General features: G+C 46.1%; 2 protein-coding genes across 2 annotated transcripts in view; both read right to left on the reverse strand.

Moving 5' to 3' along the window:
- Positions 1–20,782, reverse strand: part of RABGAP1 (RAB GTPase activating protein 1) — a 62,126-nt gene that overhangs the window by 13,035 nt on the left and 28,309 nt on the right. Inside the window, exons 14-17 of the mRNA XM_064728120.1 lie at positions 4,767–4,880; positions 3,987–4,061; positions 1,877–2,002; positions 357–500 (exon numbers count right to left, since the gene is read on the reverse strand). Of these exons, the coding sequence (XP_064584190.1) occupies positions 357–500; positions 1,877–2,002; positions 3,987–4,061; positions 4,767–4,880 (459 nt within the window). The remainder of the gene's footprint in view (positions 1–356; positions 501–1,876; positions 2,003–3,986; positions 4,062–4,766; positions 4,881–20,782) is intronic.
- GPR21 (G protein-coupled receptor 21) lies at positions 8,758–19,676 on the reverse strand. The gene is made up of 2 exons (XM_064727680.1): positions 19,486–19,676; positions 8,758–19,127 (listed from the first exon to the last, which is right to left on the reverse strand). The coding sequence occupies exon 2, from the start codon at positions 18,757–18,759 to the stop codon at positions 17,713–17,715; it is 1,047 nt and encodes a 348-aa protein (XP_064583750.1). The 5' UTR covers positions 18,760–19,127; positions 19,486–19,676; the 3' UTR covers positions 8,758–17,712.

Consider the following 20,782-nt stretch of genomic DNA (forward strand, 5'->3'; position numbering starts at 1 on the left):
CTCCATGCAATAATATGATAGGAAAATAAAAAGTCATCATTGTGTATTACATGACTTCAGAAGAGGGGAGCCCACATATCTGTAAATCAGCTCTCATCAGGCTGTACAGAGTCTTCTCACATAGATTCACCAGTGCCATAGGAAATAGGAGATTATAACCTTTTATATAGCTATTGATTCTTAATTTGTTTCTTTAAAATGCTGGGACTCTTTATCATTGCAGAAATGTAACACTTCCACATAAAAATATCACACGCCTTGCTCTGAGAGAACAGATAGTAACAAGGACATGAACCAAGATAGTGACAAACTGTCAAAAGCTGGGAGCTGTGCAAGTCTCCAGTTCTAACACATACCTCACATAGGAGTAAGTCAATAATGTGGAAGACCATGTAGAGAGGGAATTTTGCAGTGAACAGGGTCAGGAACCACTGGGAAGCATACATGTGTGCTTCAAGGCTGATGTCCAGGAAGTGGTTATACAGATCAGGAATGTATTCCTAAAGGTAAAACACACAGAAGCACTGAGAGTTAATTTGGGCTATTTTGGAACTGTAGTTGAAGCCCCAAGCTACAGAAGGAAGCTGGGCAGAGTGACCACCAGTGCAGGGCCCTGCATGCACCAGGTGGGACAGGAACGGGCCTGGGGGCCTCCTAAGGATGCCAAAGGCTTGTCCTGGGCTGGATGCCCAGCAGGAGCCTGGGATTGCCTCAGCAGGGCCCAGCAGGGGCTGTGCTGCCACCAGAGCCACTCCAGCTGTCAGCAACATCTGCCCTCAGCAGCACCACCCTGCTCCTGAGACCCCTGCTACCACAGCTGCCATGGTCCTGCCTCTCCACCCTCCTCACAGCTCACCAACACCATTCACCCTCCTCACAGCTCACCAACACCATTCACCTTTACTCACAGCTCACCAACACCACTCACCTTTACTCACAGCTCACCAACACCATTCACCCTCCTCACAGCTCACCAACACCACTCATCCTCCTCACAGCTCACCAACACCATTCACCTTTACTCACAGCTCACCAACACCACTCACCCTCCTCACAGCTCACCAACACCATTCACCCTCCTCACAGCTCACGGAAGCATTTACATTGTGCTTCAAGCTGATCTCCAGGAAGTCGTTTATACAGTCACAATGTATTCCTAAGGTAAAACACACAAAGCACTAGATAATTTGGGCTTTTTGAACTTACTGAAGCCCCAACACCCGAAGATAAGTGACTCACCAGTCAGCCACGCATCACCCTCCTCACAGTCACCAACCATGGGCCTCTAAGCCCAAAGCTTCTCCTGCAGCTGATGCTCAGCAAGACCTCATTTCTCACAGGCTCCAAACACTTCTGCCACCAGAGCCACTCCAGCTCACCAACACCTACCCTCACAGCCACCACCCTGCTCCTTACCCAGCTCACCACAGCTCTCATCCTCCTCTCCACCCTCTCAAGCTCACCAACACCATTCACCTTTACTCACAGCTCACCAACACCATTCATTCTCATCCTCACCCTCACCCCACCTTTACTCACAGCTCACCAACACCATTCACCCTCCTCACAGCTCACCAACACCATATCACCTTTACTCACAGCTTTACCAAACACCATTCAGCTACTCACAGCTCACCAACACCATTCACCCTCCTCACAGCTCACCAACACCATTCACCTTTACTCACAGCTCACCAACACCATTCACCCTTCCTCACAGCTCACCAACACCATTCACCTTCCTCACAGCTTACTCACAGCTCACAAACACCATTCACCCTCCTCACAGCTTACTCCCAGCTCACAAACACCCTTCATGCCACAGGAACAGGGCAGAACTGCAGGCTCAGGTCTGTTCACCCCCAGTGAGCCCCACCTGCATGAGGCGCTCCAGCTGATAGAACTTGCAGTGCAAATCTTCAAAGTTCTGTTTGAAAAGTTCCCTGAGTCCATAATCAAACATGATTTTGACCAGAACACTGAAAGCTTGCTCCTCAGGCATCTGTGAGACAGGAAAGTGGATTTAGCAGCCAGCATTAAAACCTCTCACATCAGGTGAAAAGGCAGGGGAAAGGCTCAGGCTCCAGAACTCATCAGAATCTGAATCCTACAGATTCTGAGCAGCCTAACCCTTTGTCACCCACATAAAAAAAGGCAGAAGCAGTATTACTGAAGGATATTAAACAGGATCTTTCCCTTACTCTTAACTATATATATTTCCCTTTTTCAGTGACATTATTACATTTGATGTTTATTAGATGACATGATTAAGAGAGACCAGTAATTGCTAACAGAAGTTCCACACCTCACAACCCAGCACCAGTTTGGAAAGGTTCAATCTCCCTTTTCTGCCAAAAACTGAAGGAAAACTCAAAGCTCATCAGTGTTTTGACATTTTTCCCTGCCCTTAAAATTCAGTTTTAATATTTCTGTAGAAAAGTCTGACTTCAGGTCAATTGCTGGTTTCTATAAAGAACAGAACATCCATCTCAAGTATTCTATTATTAATCTGCAGATGGAGTTTATTAAAACAGAAAACTTTGCTGAAACATTCCAAACTGGTAGTGAAGGACTCACAGAAACTTAATTTCCTTTTCTGCAACATTTGTTTTTATTATTTATTTTCCCTAGCAGCCACACTCCAAAGGCTGACTTCAAAGAGAATCTTTGAAAAGAAAAGAAACTTATTTGAAATTTAGCTTTTCCTTACATGCATACATTATTCCCAGAAGCCACAAGCACTGTTAAAGAGAGAACTCTGGAATAACACAGGGCTCAGTCATGAGAGTGAATCTCTCTAGGGCAAGGGAGCCATGACAATGAGGATCTACAAGCAAGCACATCTGTTCCAGTGAAAGTGTTCAGTTCTCACAGCAGGAAGAGTTGCCCTTCCCTATCTCATTCAGTGAGGAAATAAAGAATTAATTGCTCATCTAGGAAATATTTCAGATTACAGTTACACAGAACTAAAAGGTTGTTATCATTAATCACTTGGCTTTTGTTTCACAAGAATGGAGTTTACAATCTCCTCTGTATCCTCCCCTGACTTTACAGCAGTATGGAAAATCCTCCCCTGAAGGCCAGACTTCCTCTTCCACCAAAAACTGCAGAGAGCTCTTCATGCTCAGCCCTCGATGGCAGCAACAGCTGGGGAAAAGAAACCCCAAAGCACTGCTGGGCTCAGGAACTCTGCAGCTCCAACCACCCTTGCAACAGAAACACTGACAAAAAGCAGACATTACTTTGAAACAGAGCAGTCTATAAATACGCAAATACAGATTTGTAATGCTCTTGTATTTCCCAAGCGTGAGTGAATTGAAAACTTTTGCTCCTGAGAACCACAAATCTCTCTCTAGCTTCTGAACACACCAGCAATTAAAGGATATTACACTGATGAGATCACTTCTATCAACAGCAATTACGTTTAAAAAAGCATAATACAGTTTCTTTTAAAAATATGAAGGTATTATTGTATCCTTCCCTAACCTCTCAAACCAAGAAGCACAAAGACCTCCAGGACAAGAGCCCACAGGCAGCACAGCCTGCCCTGAGCCCCAGAGAACTGACATCCCTTCAATGTCCTAAATCCTGCTCTGTGTATACAGGACAAGGCAAACACCATCTGTATTTCTGACTGATTCCAATAGAAACATCTTATAAAAAGCTAAAATCTGACCTTGAAACCATGTAACAAAAACATTTACAGTGTTGTCTTACACACAAATTCCATGCCTACTACTGCTCATGAGTGCAAGGCTGAATGGAAGGGGTCCCAGTGCGGGAACACAAGGGCATGGACACTGAGTCCTCACAAACACCACAGCAATATAACAATGCACTCCTCCCTGTGTAAAACCACTTTATTACTGACCAACATAGAAGTGGATGTGTGCTCTGCAACCCCATTAGCTCAGAAGTCTGTTCTAGACACGTGGAGCAGTATTTATTCTTAATTCTAAAGCAGCTGAGGGTAAAGCAGCACTCACATGTAACAGCAGCACAGCAGCCAGGAAGGACTGGCCTTGGCAGTAGCCAATCTCCTCATCATACACTGAGTAGGCCTAAAAGAGGAATCAAGACTTTACTGGTACCTGTCTCAAGGTAACAAACACAATTAAAACAGAACAATGCATTGAACACAGCTCACACAATTCCCATGGATGGAGTGCAGCCATTGTCATTCCAACAAAGGGAAAATCTGTATGACAACCAAGTGGGACACACAGAGGCAGTGGATGGTTCCAGTAATGCACCAACATTGCTGCAAGCACTTATCTGAGTGCTTTTATCTCTAAACAGGTCCCACAGGGATGTTAGGAAGAGGGAGAAGCCCTAGGAATTCAAAAGAAAGTGCTGGAAACTTAAACCATTCCAGCTGAGATACCTGAATGCACTGAGCTGTCCATTTTTGCTGATTTCCACCTTTTAATAATCAGCTTCAGTGCATGCCTATGGCTTTATAACCTCTCTGGAGGTACACAGTCATCTCCAGTTACATAATTTGTCCAGCTTGATCCAGGCTGACAGGTCAGGAATGATGTGAAATCTTTGCACCAAACACTTCAGTGCAGAGAAATCTGGGAGGGCTTTAGGGCTCCTGTGTGAATAACCAGAGCCAGCCCACGGAGAGGAGCCCGAGCCTGGTGCCAGAGGCTGTCTGCATGACAGACAATGCTAACACAGCCCCTTCTCCTCAGCCAGCAGCCACACTGCTGGGGATGCTGAATCCAAGTTACCAAAGCAGCCCAGGAGAGCTGAAAGAATACCTTGCATATTTTGTACAGGGAGTCCTGGCCATCTCCCCCAGTGTCTTTGAAATAATCATGGGCAGGGAACGTTCGATTGATGTCCCGGGTGATGGCACTGTCTTGTGGAGACTCCTATCAGAAAAAGAAAATAACATGCAAATTAAAACACATCAAAAGAACATGAACTACAACATGCTAGGATTGAGACTTGGGAGATTAGCACTGGGTTCTGTGCACTGTTCTAAATTTAACAAGACCCAGTGTGCCCCAGCAGAGCTGGCAGCTGCAGATCAGAGCTGGGATAGATTTGGGTACCTCAGCACATCTGGGGAGGTCAGGGAGTGGCAGAAGGAGCTCTCACACACACACACACACACACACACACACACAGACACACACACACACACACAGACACAGACACACACAGACACACACACACACACACACACAGACACACACACACACACACACACACCCATTCGTGCTCCAGGCCAGGGCAGTGCAGATGCAGCCATCCCTCAGAGATCCCTGGATGCCAGCACTGCCCAGGCACACTGCTGCAATCTCACCCCTGCAGGAGTAAGAGCAGCTGTCCCAAATGCTGTCCCCGAGGTTCAGCTTGAGGAACCACTCCTCATCCCCCAGAACTCAATCAGAGAAGGCAGATGAGTATGAGCCCTGGGGAGTGTCACACAGGACAACACGAGGGAGTGCAGGGACAGGTCCTGCATGAGCTGGCATTTCAGCATGAGGAAGATGGAACTTTGCTCTCTACACCATCAGTTTCAGATGCCTTGGACATTTGGAAAGCTGAACAGTAAATAAAGGGGTTTACTCTATCCAAAAACTCATGTTTCTGCCTGGCAAATGGAAAAAGGTTAGAAGTAAAAGATGGTAAAAAAGCACACAATGTAATCGGTGTAAGGAACATTCAATACAGCTTGTAGTTCTTTTTCTTCACAAAATTATTTTTCAAAGAACAACAACAACAAAATTACCACAGTGTGCTTCATTTTCAGTGTGCTTCATTTCTCTTCTGATTTTAATCCAAGGTTAATGCTCCTCTCTGGGGCTTAACACAGACATTTCATTAGGAAAGAAAGCATTATGCTGCTATTAGAATCAAGAGCAGATTGTTTTGGAAATTATATCAAAAGTACTGTTCAGCATTCCAATTTGATAATAATTAACTGGTAAAGAGGTCTATCTCATTATAAGGAAATTAGAAACAAACAAAATCCAATGCTCAATAAATTTCATATAAATAAACACCTTTTAAGTCAAAGACAATTATGCTAATGGCTGGCTGTTTGCAAGCAGGGAAAGACAAAGCTCAGAAACCATTCTGCAAACTTTCAACATGTGAACACAGACTTGGTGATAACTTTTAGTTTCTCACAAGTTTGCAATTCTGAATTCCAGTGAAGTGCTCCCAGGAGCACAGGCTGTGGCCACTGCCAGCAGCATCTGTGCTCCTGCACAAGAGCCTTTCCTGAGTCACCTGTGCTCTGCTGCAATGGCAAAATCATCCCAAATCCACTTGCCTTCTAATCCACTTATTTAACAGCAGAGACAAAAGCATCTGGCTGGAAACTCTTAGGAGAGGATTCTCAAAGGAATCGCTCATTATGGCTAAAGAGAACTAATTAGTGGCCCCTCTGGCTTTGCGTGACTTGCTCAGCTCTTGACTCCTGTGCCTCAGCACAATTCCTCCAGCAATCCAACGTGAGTTCCTGCAGCTGAAACACAGCTTGGGAAGAGAAAAATCAACGGAAATGATAAGGTTTAAAAAATGTTTTTCAAACCATGGCTTTGAAATCTCCCCATTAGTACAAACTGCTGCAATCCAAGCATTGTGTAACCTTTTCTTTACTCCTATTTTTATACCTTGCTGTGAGAATTGGCTCAATGGGCAATTTCTCATGCTTTCAGGGGACTGGGAACTGAAGGAAACCCTTCTGAACCCACACCCTTCACAAACTGGGATTGAAAAATAGAAAGCTAAGAATGACAGGAAGAAAAAGAAAGTAATAAAGAAAACAGAGTGGAAACCAGCCATGAGAACTGAGGCAAGTGTAGTGAAGATTAGAATTCTCATAACAGTTTGCTGCTCTGAAGGAAAGCAGGAAAATGTAGATGCTCAGACTCAGAATATGCCCTTCCTCCCCTCTTTTATACACTTTAAAATATTAAGGGACTTATATTGAAACCTTCCTCTCCAGTTGATTTAAACAGAAACTACGTGAGTAATTATGGAAACCAGGATGCAGTCCAGCTGGGAAAAGTCCATTTATCCTGTCAGGCTGCATATAAAAGCATATTGGTTCCCATCTCTTAAACCTGATATATTTAAAAGATATTTTCCATGCATTTTCATGATCTTGCAGGGAGCACCCTAGGATCTGCAAACCGTGTCATGCAGTTACAGCCTTGATCAACAAATTCAGACTGAGACTGTGTTACTTTAGAAGCTTTTTCTGTAGCTTAAGGCACAATTAAAGACATGGAAAAGCTGGAGTTCTCTCTTCCTGGGACTGATCTACTACTTGCAGTTTTCAGCAGCTCAGGTTTATTCCTCCTAATCCACTACATAAACCCAAGAGGATGAAGAAGCTGCGGCAAAGAATTGCTAAAGGACAAGATTTGTGATGAAAAAAATGAAACAAGAAACCTCCAGAGAAGGGAGAAAGCTGCCTGCTGGAAATGGCTCATCACCCAAAGATCAGCCCGTGGAGAAAATCCCCTGGGGTATAAAACAGCCCTGACCTGGACCCAGGCTGGCTTCAGAACCACCACCAAAATGGAGAAATTCAAGGGCACCAAACTTTAAATTCCCCCTGCCCCAAGCCCAGAATGATTCCAGCTGAGGAATTTTGCTCAATGCTGAGTTATCTGACACAGCCACCAGCAGCCCAAGCTGTGCCTGACTCTCACTCTTGCCACATCCATTTCCACATTCCAGCTCCTCCTCGGGAGGGTCCCAGTGACTGCAGGAATTCTGCCACATGCTCAGAGGTTACTGTGGGAAGGGTCTGCAGTCCCAGGCCACACTGGAATTCTCCTTGCTCTGCCAGGGTGGCAGCAGCACGTGGTGTGTTGCTGCAAGGCATGGACAAGCCACCCTGGAGTGCACCAAGCCAGGGACAGATTCCAGCAGATCCAACAGGCAGAGAGAGCCAAAATTCTGTGCAGCTTTCAGGGCAGCAGCAGGGGTAACATTACACGATGGGGAGAAGTTATTTTGAGCAGATCTGTACATTTTAAGTACATTCAAATACATTAAATGATCTTTTGACAGCTGTTTTTAGTGTTAGCAGGATCCTGTGCCATCAGGTCTATTTTGCAGTCTGATGGCATTCCCATAATTACTTTTATTAAGCAATATTTACATTCATTTTTACACAGAGTGCACTTCCTGCATTTGTTTTTGTCCAAACCACTGGAGAAGGCTTTGGTAGGAGGAATTACACCTGTTACTGAGACCTCAAGGAAGCGACACAAACCACAGTTCCAGAGTAATGTACTTGTTAACTTCCCACAAGGAATGCTGCCTGCAGGAGGTGTTACCTGGAGTCAGCACTCGCCCAGAACATTCACAGATAAAAAGTATTTGTAGAAAAAACCTGAATAATTTAGACAAATTTGGACTGGTTAGACACTGCAATTGGATACAATAGTGCATTGATACAGCATAGTTTCAGGCCAAATATGGCAATATAGTGCAATTCTAAAAATAAAAGTGAATCCCTTGTGATATGCAGCCCTTTCGCTCTGTTCGTTTCCTTTTAGGGCTCAAGTTTCCCACAGGAAAATCAAAGCGAGGAGTTTGCCTGCAGTGCCCTGCAGCATGTATGGATAAAGCACAAACACCAGGCAGGCTGCAGCTTCTCCTGCCCTGCATCCCTCCAAGACTATTTAGAGCAATGAGATAAGGGGGAAAAGCCCCACCCAGGGCCAAGGAACACACCTCCAGCAGCACAGGAACACAAAAGTCATCCGAGACAAGCCGTGAAAACATGTGACATTATCATTTATTTCTTAAATGTATTTATGATCCATTCAGACCTTTCAAATAAAGTGTACAAGTGCATTTCAGAATAAAAAACTACACTCTTCACACAGCTCTGTAGAACACTACATTTCATCAAGAAACTTGAAGCAAAAACTTCCTATTAAACCACCCATGCATCCTTTGGCTACAATAATATCACTGATCAACAAGTACTGCTAGTCAATTCCCAGTTTCCCTTTAAAGAGAAGGAGCATCCTAAAATATGCCACCCCTTCCAGAGACCTCTCTTTAAAGAGAGAATTTTAAATAAATTAGCTAGGCTTTTAGGCAAAACAGTAAGGCTACTTAGTACTGTTGATGCATGATCCATATATTTGGAGAACAGGCAATCCCAGGCTATGTGAAATGCGTCAACAGCCCTTGAAATTTTAGTAGTATCAAGATTACATCAATCCAGAACAAATGGCAGACAAAAATGTAACCAGTGGAACAATCACTGAAAAATGTGCAGTTTCTGGTAGGATGGGAAGTGCTGATAACAGATTCAGAAAAGTGTTTATAAAATCCGCTAAGAACCACATTGACATTCTTAAAATTACATATTGTACAAAGCCCTAAACTCTGTGAGTGTACAACCACTGCCCTGTTAAACTGCTTATTTGGGGATACTTACACACACATGTAAAACACACAGATATACTCATTGGAAAGCAATCAATTTAGCATGGCAGTGACTGTACAACTGCACAGCACACAAATATATATATGTATGTACATTTACAGCAAAAAGGAAACAAGCCAAGAGATGTATGACACAGCTGGGGTACACACCATCTCAAAAGGGAATAATACATTTCCTGGAGTTTTAACAGCTCTTAGCAAAATTACCTCTTGGAAATGATTATGCAAAGATTTAGAACCAGATATTTACATGCTTCCGATTTACCTAATTCCATTTAATAATTAAAAATACGCAAGTATCATTTTAAGTCAGTAACATCTGTCATTTTTGGCTCAACTGTAGTTTTTCTTATTATTAGTCTTAGTTGAAAAATCAGCTACAGAAATGTCTATTCAAACCATGGGGTGGAAGAACCCCTCTCCCCTGCACTTCAGCAACAGCTCTGAGCTGGCACAGAACAGGTGATTCTGGAGCCCCAGCAGGGCTGTCCCTCAGCTGCCCGGGGCATGAGAACCTTCCCTGGGTGAGGCAGAGCAGAGCCCATCGAGGAGCCCCCAGACAGTCCCACCATGGCAGAACCAAGGCAGGAGCAGAGCCTCGAGGGTCAGCCTGCCTCTGCCTCACCTGTCTGCTTTTTTAATCTGCTTTGGGCAGGGCTCCCCACAGCTCTGCCTGCCAGGGGCTCCACACTCACAGCTCTTCCTCATCTTTCAATACAAAACGATTTCCAGCATTAAAAGGTGCACAAAGTTCTTACAAACACACACATACACATTCTCACTGTGATTTCACCTACTCTTGGCCTTTCCACTGACATTCAGGAAAAAACCTATCAGTTGGAACACTGCTTGTGTAAGGAGCTGGATTGTCTCCCAAACAAAACTCCTTAAAGCAACCTCTGACAATGTCAGATCTCCACAGGACACACCAGAAAAACCCCACTGGTGGCTTCTGCCGTACCAGGTACTGTGAAAGGCGCAAGGAGACAGGGGGACACAAGGAAAAACAGAGCCATGGAATGGTTTGGGTTGGAATGGACCTGCAAGCCCATCCAGTGCCACCCCTGCCATGGCAGGGACAGCTCCCACTGTCCCAGGCTGCTCCAGCCCTGCCCAGCCTGGCCCTGGGCACTGCCACAGCCTCTCTGGACAACAGACAGGCTTTAAAGTAAGATCACTCCACTGCATTTCATTCAGCAAAGCAACCTAAAAGCACATGCACGCACAGCCTCCCATGCTCGTGGTTTCATTGTAAACAGCATGTGAAAAAACAATTTAAAAAGGTACGAATACAATTCTGAAATCCCTGAAGAAAAGACATACCCACGAGTATTAAGAACAGTAAAAAAGCTCATCATTAGCAATTGCAAACGTGTTTCCATCCTGTTGCATTCATTAGAGGAATACAAAATTGAATCTAGTGTTTACATGCTAGAATTACAATAGAAACTAGATTTCAAAGGTTACATATGGAGAGAAATGTATCAGCATAGGAACTTGCAAAAGACTGTGCTGTACAGCATTTCCAAAGACATGAGTCTGTCAAGACAATACAACGATTGCAAATCCTTTCAGACAGTTCAAAAGCGTGGCTGGAGGTAATGCTGCTTTCTGTTCTCTGAAAGGATTAACTGCACCAGTATTTTTAGTAGGTTTTAATGACAATTTAACCTCAAGAAATACCTAACCCCTCAAAAAGCGAGGTGATCAGAAACATACAGGTACCTTACAGCCCTCAGGTTTTATTTCTTTGTACACTAAACATCGATTCATTCGACAGCATCTACAGAAAACGTTTTAAAAAATGTTTTTATGAAATACTTCTCATACTCAGTAATGCTAATATTTAAAAATACTTCACAGTGTGGTACTAATGTAACTTCATAAAACGAGCAACTTGAGTTTGCTAAAGCTCAAAGCCTTACATTATATTAAAATAGTCCAAAGATCCCACACACACACAGAATCACTAGCACTATAAATATACTTAAGCCACTTTAGTGCAAAGTCTGGTTTTGCTTCCCCTGACAAATCCCTCTATATTCCTGCCAGCATATTAAAACGTCATCCTTTACTAATCTAATTATTGATTTTCAAGGATTCATTTACAGTTGAAATCCCAGAAGAACTTTTTTCAATTTACCATAAAAGTAATGACTTGGTTTATTAAGCATTTGATTGCTTGGTTCACGTGGTCTGTGTAACACTGAGAATGACTGGCATATGCACAGCAAGATTTGAGTTCATCTTTATGAGGAGCCACTTGAATTTATTTCACCTTTTCATGGAAGGATCTCCAGAAACGACCATCAGAAAGAAGCCAAAGCTTTGAATTACAAAATTGCTATCCTCATCTTCCAAATTCACAAGTGGAAGTCAGAACAGAGAGTCGGGACTGCTCTGTGCCAGCCCCTGGGCTGCAGCTCAGGCCTCACACACAGGCAGCTGGAGCCTTCCCCAATCCCCTCCTTCCAAACACGGGTGTCCCTCTGAACCCCTGCTCTAAACACCATCTGATGACACGTGCATCCACTCAGCATCCACAACCTGTCAGACAACAGAGCTGCTGGTTACCAACCCACCCACAGGTCTGTCCACAGGGAGCCTCTGGGCTCTGCTGGAGCACAGCCTGCCCATCCTGTGGTCAGCTCAGGGAAGCTGCCTCCATAAACAAACATCTCACCTGTCTAGAAAACAATGTCACTGAAAAGCTGAGCAAACAAAGTATATCCCATCAGATTAACTCCCTGTGGCTGGAACACCTCAGACAGACAACGGTGACACGGACTGACATGATCTGAACTCAAATGAGGGCTGATCATGGCCCCAGGTCTGCAGGGAACCCTTTGGGCTGGGTGTGGGGGACCTCAGGCTCAGAGGAGCCGCCTCCAGGGAGCAGCAAAGCCAAAGCAAGAAGGTTAAACTCCGTATTTAAAAGTGTGCATTGTAAAGAGAATTACTCGCATTAAATACTCCATTGTTCTGACCCATCTCCAGCAGGTTTCCTCTCTTTGTTCCCATCAGCCACAACTTTCAGACTTTCAGTTTCTTTCTCTGAACACAACAGCACCTGGTCCTACACTTACTAAATTTTAATTCTGAAGACCTATCCCCTTCCAAAACCATAACTTCAGTATTAAATGTCTTTGCTTATGTGCAGAAACATCTTTAGAATCAGAACCTCTGCAAAGCACAGACAATAATGGAAATACCAACTGGAAGTAAGACATCAGCTCAGAAGGCAGGAGAACACATTTCCATCAGCTCAGAAGGCAGGAGAACACATTTCCATCAGCTCAGAAGGCAGGAGAACACATTTCTCTGCAGTGGAAATGGGACACTCGCCCACCACCCCAAAAGAGGGGCTGTTTGCTTTGATGCAGAAATCTGTAAAACCTGAGCAGCTGCAGCTCCCCAGCTCTGGCCTGGCCACAGCCCCACACACACAACAGCACTCACTGTATAGGGAATACTAAAGATAACATTTGGATAAACTTGGATTAAAATCTGAGTTTTATCTTGAATGACACCAGGGGAAGGATGTGCTGTATTCTGCAAAGTCATGGAAGGGAAGAAGAAACCTTTCTAAACCAAACAATAAAATAAGGGCCAGGTCAGGCAGAAGTTTCAGCAGGTGCTTCAAAAACTCAGAACCAAACGTGCTAAAACAACAACAAAAAAGCCTTCCAAAACCTCCATCTCCTCTTATTAAATTATCTAAAACAGATGAATTGGAAAATTTTTAGAAGGGTCTTTTTTTTTGTGAAGTCTGAAGGCAGATACCTGTGCTCACATACTGGTTCCTAAGAAATATTTTTTAAAGCACCAATCTCACGTAGAAGTTCTGTCAACTTCAGACCCTGATGTGAAGTAAGATCAGACTGAAATTTCAGACTTCCTGACTCATGGAGTTACTGCCTTGATAATCACAGCACTTGGGAACACCATGATAAATAGCAAAAAATCTCCATGTTGAATTTGCACAATGAATGTTTCCATCTCATATCACATCCAGGCCTTGGAAGTGTCTTTTTTCAGAAGAGACAAACTGAAATTTAGGGTTCTCACACATGAAGTGTTTATATGAGAGGGAGGGAACAATGCCACTGGGAATTCTCTGTCTCCTGCAATTCTCTGTGCCTCAGTACTCTGTACCCTTCTTCCTGTCAAAGACTTGTGACAAATATCCAAAACTGCCCCTTGGCACTCTGACACTGAGCCATGTCAGAATTCCAAGTAGTAGAAACATATTTCTGAGTGATAAAAAGCCTAAAAACAAACCCCCCAACGACAAATAAAGACTGTAGAAACTGGTAACATTTAATAAAAAAATTAACAGTAGATAATAGCAAAACTTTTGTTTGACACAGAAGATTTCTGCTGAGTTTAAAAATACTATCCTTTGATTGAGATAATAAAAAAATAATATTTCACAGATATTTTCCCAGTATATTTGGAAAATGACAACATAAACACAACCTAAACTTCCAGTAATCTTTAAAAAAATTAAATAAAAAAGGACTTCTACATGAAGCAAATTAGCATCTTCTGAGAAGCTGTGAGTATAGAAATCCTTCCCATGGCACTAAAAAAAGCCACTGAATTGCATCTTGCAAATTGAACCTTCCAGCAGCTTAATTTGAAAGTGAGGCAGATAACTCTAATAAAAAATAAATTTATAGTCTGAGATGGAACTTCAAAATTAGTTCATTTAATCATCTCACAGCCCCATTTTTATGAAGATGCAATTTGATTTCTGTCCTCTCCTCAGCGTGACATTCATCTGTGCAATGCTCTCACCACTCATTTCCAAAGCACCCAGACACAAACAGAGCCAGACGTGGATTCATTTCAGATGTGGAGGATGAAAATAATCCAGCTGGAAAATTTGCTGCCTGACCATTCCTAGCAAGGACCCCTGTGCCTGTGTTGGGTGCATGACCAAAGGTGTTCAGTGCACTGCTGAGAAACAAAGTCATGTTTGTCAAAATTATTTTTCCCACCACTGGCACAGTGAACAGAATTCACCCCCTGCAATTTCACTGAAGACAACAGACCCAAATGCTATAAATATTTAAAACACCTAAACACATACTACACATACTATATCAACGTTAAATTAAGAGGGGAAAAAAAGTAATTTAAATTTTAAAATATCAATAAATTAACAGAGAAAAAAAGAGAATATTTGACACTAAAACCAAGGTAATGAAGCAACACTAGAAGTGTCTGTACAGTAGATGAAACTTGAATGCATCAATTGGCTGCAACTCCTCTCCATCCTTATATCTCAGAGACTTCCAGATTCTGATTTTCACCTCTTACAGGAAATGTCTGAGCTTAGGAAGACTTGGAGATGAGTAAGGCAACTGAAAACAGCCTGGCTGTCAGGAATGTTAGAACTGAACCTTTGCTGCAAAGCAGCAACAGCTGCAAGAATGCATCTGCATCTGGATCAGCCACCGTGCTCCAAGTGCAATTCCAGGCTCAGGGCTGAAGGAGCAACTGCTTCAGCTCCAGTTCAATCTCTAGGCCATGATTTAGACCCCTTACCAGTTTCAAAAACTTTCAAAATTTTAAAAAAACTAGCACACAATGCTCCTATTTAAACCCTCTATTTAGCCATAAAAAGCCCTAAAAGAAACAATCTTTGCTTTGCAGCTTCCCCTTAAACCTGAAACTGCCATTTCTAGGGTTTTAGGCCCCAGCAGATTCTTCTCTTCTATTAAGTTCAATCAAATGCTATTTCAGTGATACACTGCATCATTTCAAAGACTTGGAAATGTTAGATAAGGTGAAGAGTCAGAGAAAGGCTACGGGGAGTTTACCTGAGAGGCTGTTCCAAAAATACCACACACACACACTGATATTAGTGACTAAAGCCCTTGAATTGTTCCCCAAAGCCCACCTTTGCCATCACACCCACCGAGCACTCGAGACAATCAGCCAGGAGGTGCAGGAGTTTATCATCCCACTTCTCTCCCCAGTGAGCCACTGCAGGCCTGTGCTCCCCACCATGGCTGTGTCTGAGCCAAACTCCCTGCAGGGCTCTGCCAGGAGCCAGCACAGCCCCTCTGCTCCTGGCTGCACACTGCAACAAAGGGTGGTGTGAAGGCAGCAGGGTTCAGACAACCTGTGCTCTCAAAATTTCAGATGAACCAAAGAGGATGTTTATCTTGAGAGCTTTGGACTGACTGTGGATGAAATAGCTGGAAGCTGGTCAAGATGCCACTTAAATGCTTTGCCCCAGGGCCCTCCAACAGAAGGAGGCAGCAGTAGCAGGAGGCTCTGCCCCACTCCCCCCTGAACAGGTACACTCACATCCAGGAGAGGAACTCAAGTGTACCAGCCCTGAGTGCTGACAAATGCATGCCATGCCAGGAATGCTTCATCCTGCTGCTCTCTCTCTCCTTCCCCATTTCCTCACTGGCAGCCCCACGAGACTGCACTGGAGCAAATGTGGATGGGCAGCAGGGCTGGGCTGTGGCAATCGTGGCATGTGATGGGGCAGAGAGAAGCTGCTATCCTTGAGGGCAAGGCAGAGAGGAGAGGCCAGGGCTCACAGCACACCAGAGAGGAGGGGGAGTCTGCAGGAGGGACAGGGCAGAGTATTAAAAATACAATCTTGATCTAGAACAACACAGACTTGAAACGATTTAACAAAAACAAAGCCTTCCCTTTGGCCAAGAGAATTACCCCAATTCCAAAAATATCACATTATTTTCCCTATCTTTTTTTTCATTCCCACTGTGACTAAGAGCACACCAGCTGTAGCAGAGGAGCTCAGGGAATTCCCCACTCAGCAGCCCAAGGCAGTGATGGGAAGCACAAGGAGGGGCACAGAGGGCAGATGGTCGGGGGCACAACCTCCTCTCAGAGCAGGAGAGACAGAGGGACAGCCCTGCACCAGGGACAGGGTGACACTGCAATCCACCACTACAGCAATACTTGCTTCACTTTCATTTCCAAAATGGCATAGTAAAAAGACCAGGATATTCTTTAGGAAAAACTCAACAACTTGAGGGCCATTCTGTCTTCTTAACAGCATGACAGTACTCAAAACATTTAATCTAGGCTAGCTTGAACAAGCTGTGGTCAATGAGATTTGGTTCCTCAGATATTGCCTTTGTCTGAGCAGTTAGATATGCTTTTGCCAGCAGGATTTAGCTCCTGCTATATTTGAACCATCTTTAATCCCATGAAGGCTAAAGAAAAATGTCTCTGATTTAGCTCTGTGCACTTATGAATAACTCAAATACTACAGTTAAATTTACAACATAGTTCCCTTAGCTGTTTAGAAGACAATTGTTTTCTTTCCTTTCCCCTTAAGTTCCAGTATGTAAAATATCAGAAGAATTTAGATTAAAAAAAAAAAAAAAGGGGACATGTTATTTTTAAAGTTGTTCTTGAGAAAATTTCCACATACAAACCCGCGGCATTTCTCCACTGGTTTGAGAACAATTTTCACATGTTGGCATCATCCTTGAGTGGCTGCCACAACTCTGGTATCATAAAGCAACACGTATTTTCTCTTAGCTTATCAAAACACATTTTATTTAACTGCTAAATTTGGTCTGATCCAAGTTTTTCTTCTTACTTCACAACAAACAGGAAAACGCAGATGCCGCACTCAGATCCAAACATGCATCCTACCAGGGAAACGGGGCACGGGAGCCAGACCAGCCCTAGGAGTGAGCCTGCCCAGACCACAGCGCTGCACTCACGGCTCATTAACAGAGTTCACACTGAAATGTTCACATTGTTCACTCCTGTTCTACAAGTCCTGTCTAGGTAGCACTGAAAAACAAATTGTTTGGCCCCTTCTGTTCTGACGCTGGAACATTGTGTCAATATACTTTGGCATATATTAAAAAAATCCCTGTAATATACCATAGACTGTGACATTTCCACTTCAGATCTATCATTTACATGTGAAGCACGAATCTCCAAAGAACCCAGTAAAGCTGTAAGAAAGACTACATTTTGCCGAAGCTCTCAGACACCCACTCCATTCAGTCACACCAGCTGGAGAGGTAAGTGTCAAGATACAGCTTTATTCTTTAAAATGAATGTGGAGGTGAAACTCCACAGCCTCCTCCACAGCAATCATTTTTTAAAGTGAAACCACAACGCTGTGTGCTCCTGATCCTTCTATGTCAGCAGCATTTCTCAGAAACCTTTTTGCAAATCTGGGTATCTTAAAATCGTATCTACGTTATTTTGCAATCTACGCAATTGTCCCTGCACTTCCCAGTCCAGCTGACGGGCGTCCTAGACATGACATCCATTGGAAGATCTTTTGCTCCTAGAGGTAGAGGAGTCCTTAGCTACCCTCTGTCTAGCACACGAGGCACAGATGGCCCCCGAGAGACGCTTCAGCCCCTTCTGAAAGACACTGTTGGAGAGACTGTAAATGACACAGTTGCAGAAACTGTTGCTAATGGCAAGCCAAGTGGTCAAGAAGGACGCGACGCGGTTACTGTAGACGTTGGAGCTCTCCAGCAGGAAGTAGATGATGTAGGGCAGCCAGAGGATGTAGAAGACACTGGTGATGCGGAAGAGGACCATGGCGTAGCGCTTGTCCGGGCAGGGCTGCGCCTCACCAGCCTCCCCGTCCTGCGAGCTGAAGCGCACGCGCCGCTCGTTGATCTCCTTGGTGTGCTGCTGGCAGATGCGGAAGATGTTGAAGTAGGTGAAGCAGACGATGAAAGCGGCCGGGGCGTAGAGCATCACCACAATGAAGAGGGTGAAATAGGGATCGGTGTTCCAGGAGTTGGCGCACCACTGGAACACGTCCCCGTGATATCCAGGCTTTCCCCAGTGAAAGGAGGGCAAGAAGACCAGGCAGGAGTAGAGCCAAATGGTCAAGATGCAGATCCGCAGCCTCCAGGGGGTAACCAGCGTGTTGTAGGTCAGGGGCTTCGTGATGGCGATGTATCTGTCGATGCTGATGCAGGCCAGGGAGGCCATGGAGACGCTCTTCAGCACTGACACCACGTAACCAAAGATTTGGCAAACCAAGGACTCACTTAAAACAATAGGATAGTGCAGCAGAGACAAAGAAGGCACCAGACAGCTCACGCCCACCAGGAGGTCAGCATACGCCATAGTCTGGATGAAGTAGCTGGTGGTGTGGTGGTTCAGCAGAGGTGCACAGTGAAAGACAAATATCACAATAATGTTGCCCGAAATAATCAGCACCATGAGGAACACAATAATAACTACTTCCAGGAGGCAAAAATTGATGGTCTCCAAATAGCTAATGGCCAGGAGACAGAAGGGCCGGCCACTCTGGTTGCCAACCAAAGAGGAGTTCATCTTGAGCACTGCAGTGATCTCTCTACTTCATGCTCCTGCCTGCTGCCTGCAGCCACTCCAGGCAGCTGCTGTCATTGCGGCTGGTGCTGTGTGTGCAGCAATGTCAAAACCGGAGCTCCAGTCCCCAGGGCTGCTCCAGATGCTGCTGCTGTGCATTGTCTGCAGCACAATTCCCCTTTAAATCCGGCTCCCCGCCGCTGCCGCCGCACCGGGACCCAGCGGCAGGCATGTCAGCAACTTCCCCGGCGCACCGGAGAGGGCTGATACCGATGCCCTCCGGGGTGGGCTGCCGCGCCGAGGAGGGATGAGGGGCTGGGGGAAGAGGGAGAGGAACCTCCACCGAGTCAGGACGAGAGTCCTCCCAAAGGCTGACAGAGAGAAGGGGAAAGTGTTTTACAGAACCGCCTCTCCCCCGCGCTGCCACCTCCGCCGCTCCCCTCCTTCCCCACGCCCTGCTCAGCGCTCCCCGTCGGCCCCGGCTCCAGCCCCGCTCCCTCCCCACGCCCCGCCGGCGGCAGCGGAGGCGATGCCGCCTCCCCGGAGCCCCGGCAGCCGGGCGGGGGGATGCGCGGCGGGGTAGGGCGGGGGTCCAGCCCTTCTCCGCTGGCTCCATTTTGCACGGCGCTTTTGTTCGCCGCCTCTCCCGGCCCCGCCGCCGCCGCCCCGGCCCCGCCGCCGCCCCCCGCCCGGCCCGGGGCCAGCCCGGCCCCGCCGCCCCGGCCCTACCTGCGGCGGGGGAACAAAAGCGCGGAGCATCCTCGGGCGGGCGGCGTGCGCTCCGGCCGCGGCGATGCGGAGCCGGGGGCGGGGAGGCGGGAGGAAGGGGAGGGAGGCGGCGGGAGCGCGGGGGAGGGCGCGGCGCGGCGGGGACCCGGCGGGGAGCGGGGCCGCAGCCCCGGCCCCCACCCGCCCGCCCCGGCGCGCAGGGAGCCGGGCAGCGCCGGCCGCAGCCCCGGCAGGGAGGGCTGGCGCTCCGGGGGCGCTCGGCGGGGCGGATCCGGTGGCGGAGGGAGCCTCACCCGGCGCGACCCCGCAGCGCACGCGGGTCCCGGCCCTGGCGCGGCCGCGCCGCCGGTGCCGCAGGGACACACACCCCGCGCAGCCCGCTCCTCCTCCCGCGCCCCGCACGGCGAGCGCCAGCCGTCCATCACCGCCCTGCATTCACGCGCTTCGTCGTCACTTAAAGGCTTTTCCATCCCAGCCCTTTTGGCGAAATACCTGCTCTGGAATAAACGCGCCTCTCCCAGGTGTACCGTGTGCCTCTCACAGGAGACACCTGAACCCAAGGGCAAAGCTGAGAACCATGTCCCACCATTCATCCAGCTGCTGCTCCAGGTAGGCAGGCACCTCCCTCCATACACACAGAACGCAAAGGCACCGCTGTCCCTGACATCGGACACCAAAGCAGAAAACCCAGCGACATTCCAGCCAGCAAACACGAGAGAGATTCACAGCACAGCACTTAAACTTGTATTCACACCCTAAGTTAATACCATCTCACTATTTAACCAGAAAAACCTCTTTGAAGGCAGAGAGGCACAACAAGGTATAGCTCTTGTTTATTGTTTGTCAAGAGCTTCAACTGACAGGCTGGAAAACACGTTCCCAGGTATGTGGGAGCTCATTCTCTGACCGTGACACCAGACTGCTCCACTGCCACCGCTTAGGGCAAGCCCTTGCCACAGGAATTTGTATGTGAATGGATCAAACCAGTAAAAAACTGCAGTGAAGTCCTTCGACAATCAAAATCATTTAGTCAGACATCAAAGTGTGCAACTGGCATCCTTACAAGCTTAAGTCCACACTCTGAATTCAACCAATACCAACAAACCCAAGGGTTTGGTTAACCTAAGCTAAACATTGGTCATTCTGCGGAATACCTAACAGGAAATTAATTGTGGCCAAAGGAATAGATGTCAAAGCAACTGAGCCACAACTCTCGGGTTTTCAGCTGACCAGTAAGTACAAAAAGCATTTTATGATACACTTGTGTTGGCCAAAGATCTGCGCTGGGCAACAGCAT

The sequence above is a fragment of the Zonotrichia leucophrys genome, chromosome 17, assembly GCF_028769735.1.
Source record: "Zonotrichia leucophrys gambelii isolate GWCS_2022_RI chromosome 17, RI_Zleu_2.0, whole genome shotgun sequence".
Taxonomy (NCBI): domain Eukaryota; kingdom Metazoa; phylum Chordata; class Aves; order Passeriformes; family Passerellidae; genus Zonotrichia; species Zonotrichia leucophrys.

What these genes read in the sequence shown, in the direction of transcription:
- GPR21 (XM_064727680.1), bottom strand. Translation starts at nt 18,759, where the DNA reads ATGAACTCCTCTTTGGTTGGCAACCAGAGTGGCCGGCCCTTCTGTCTC.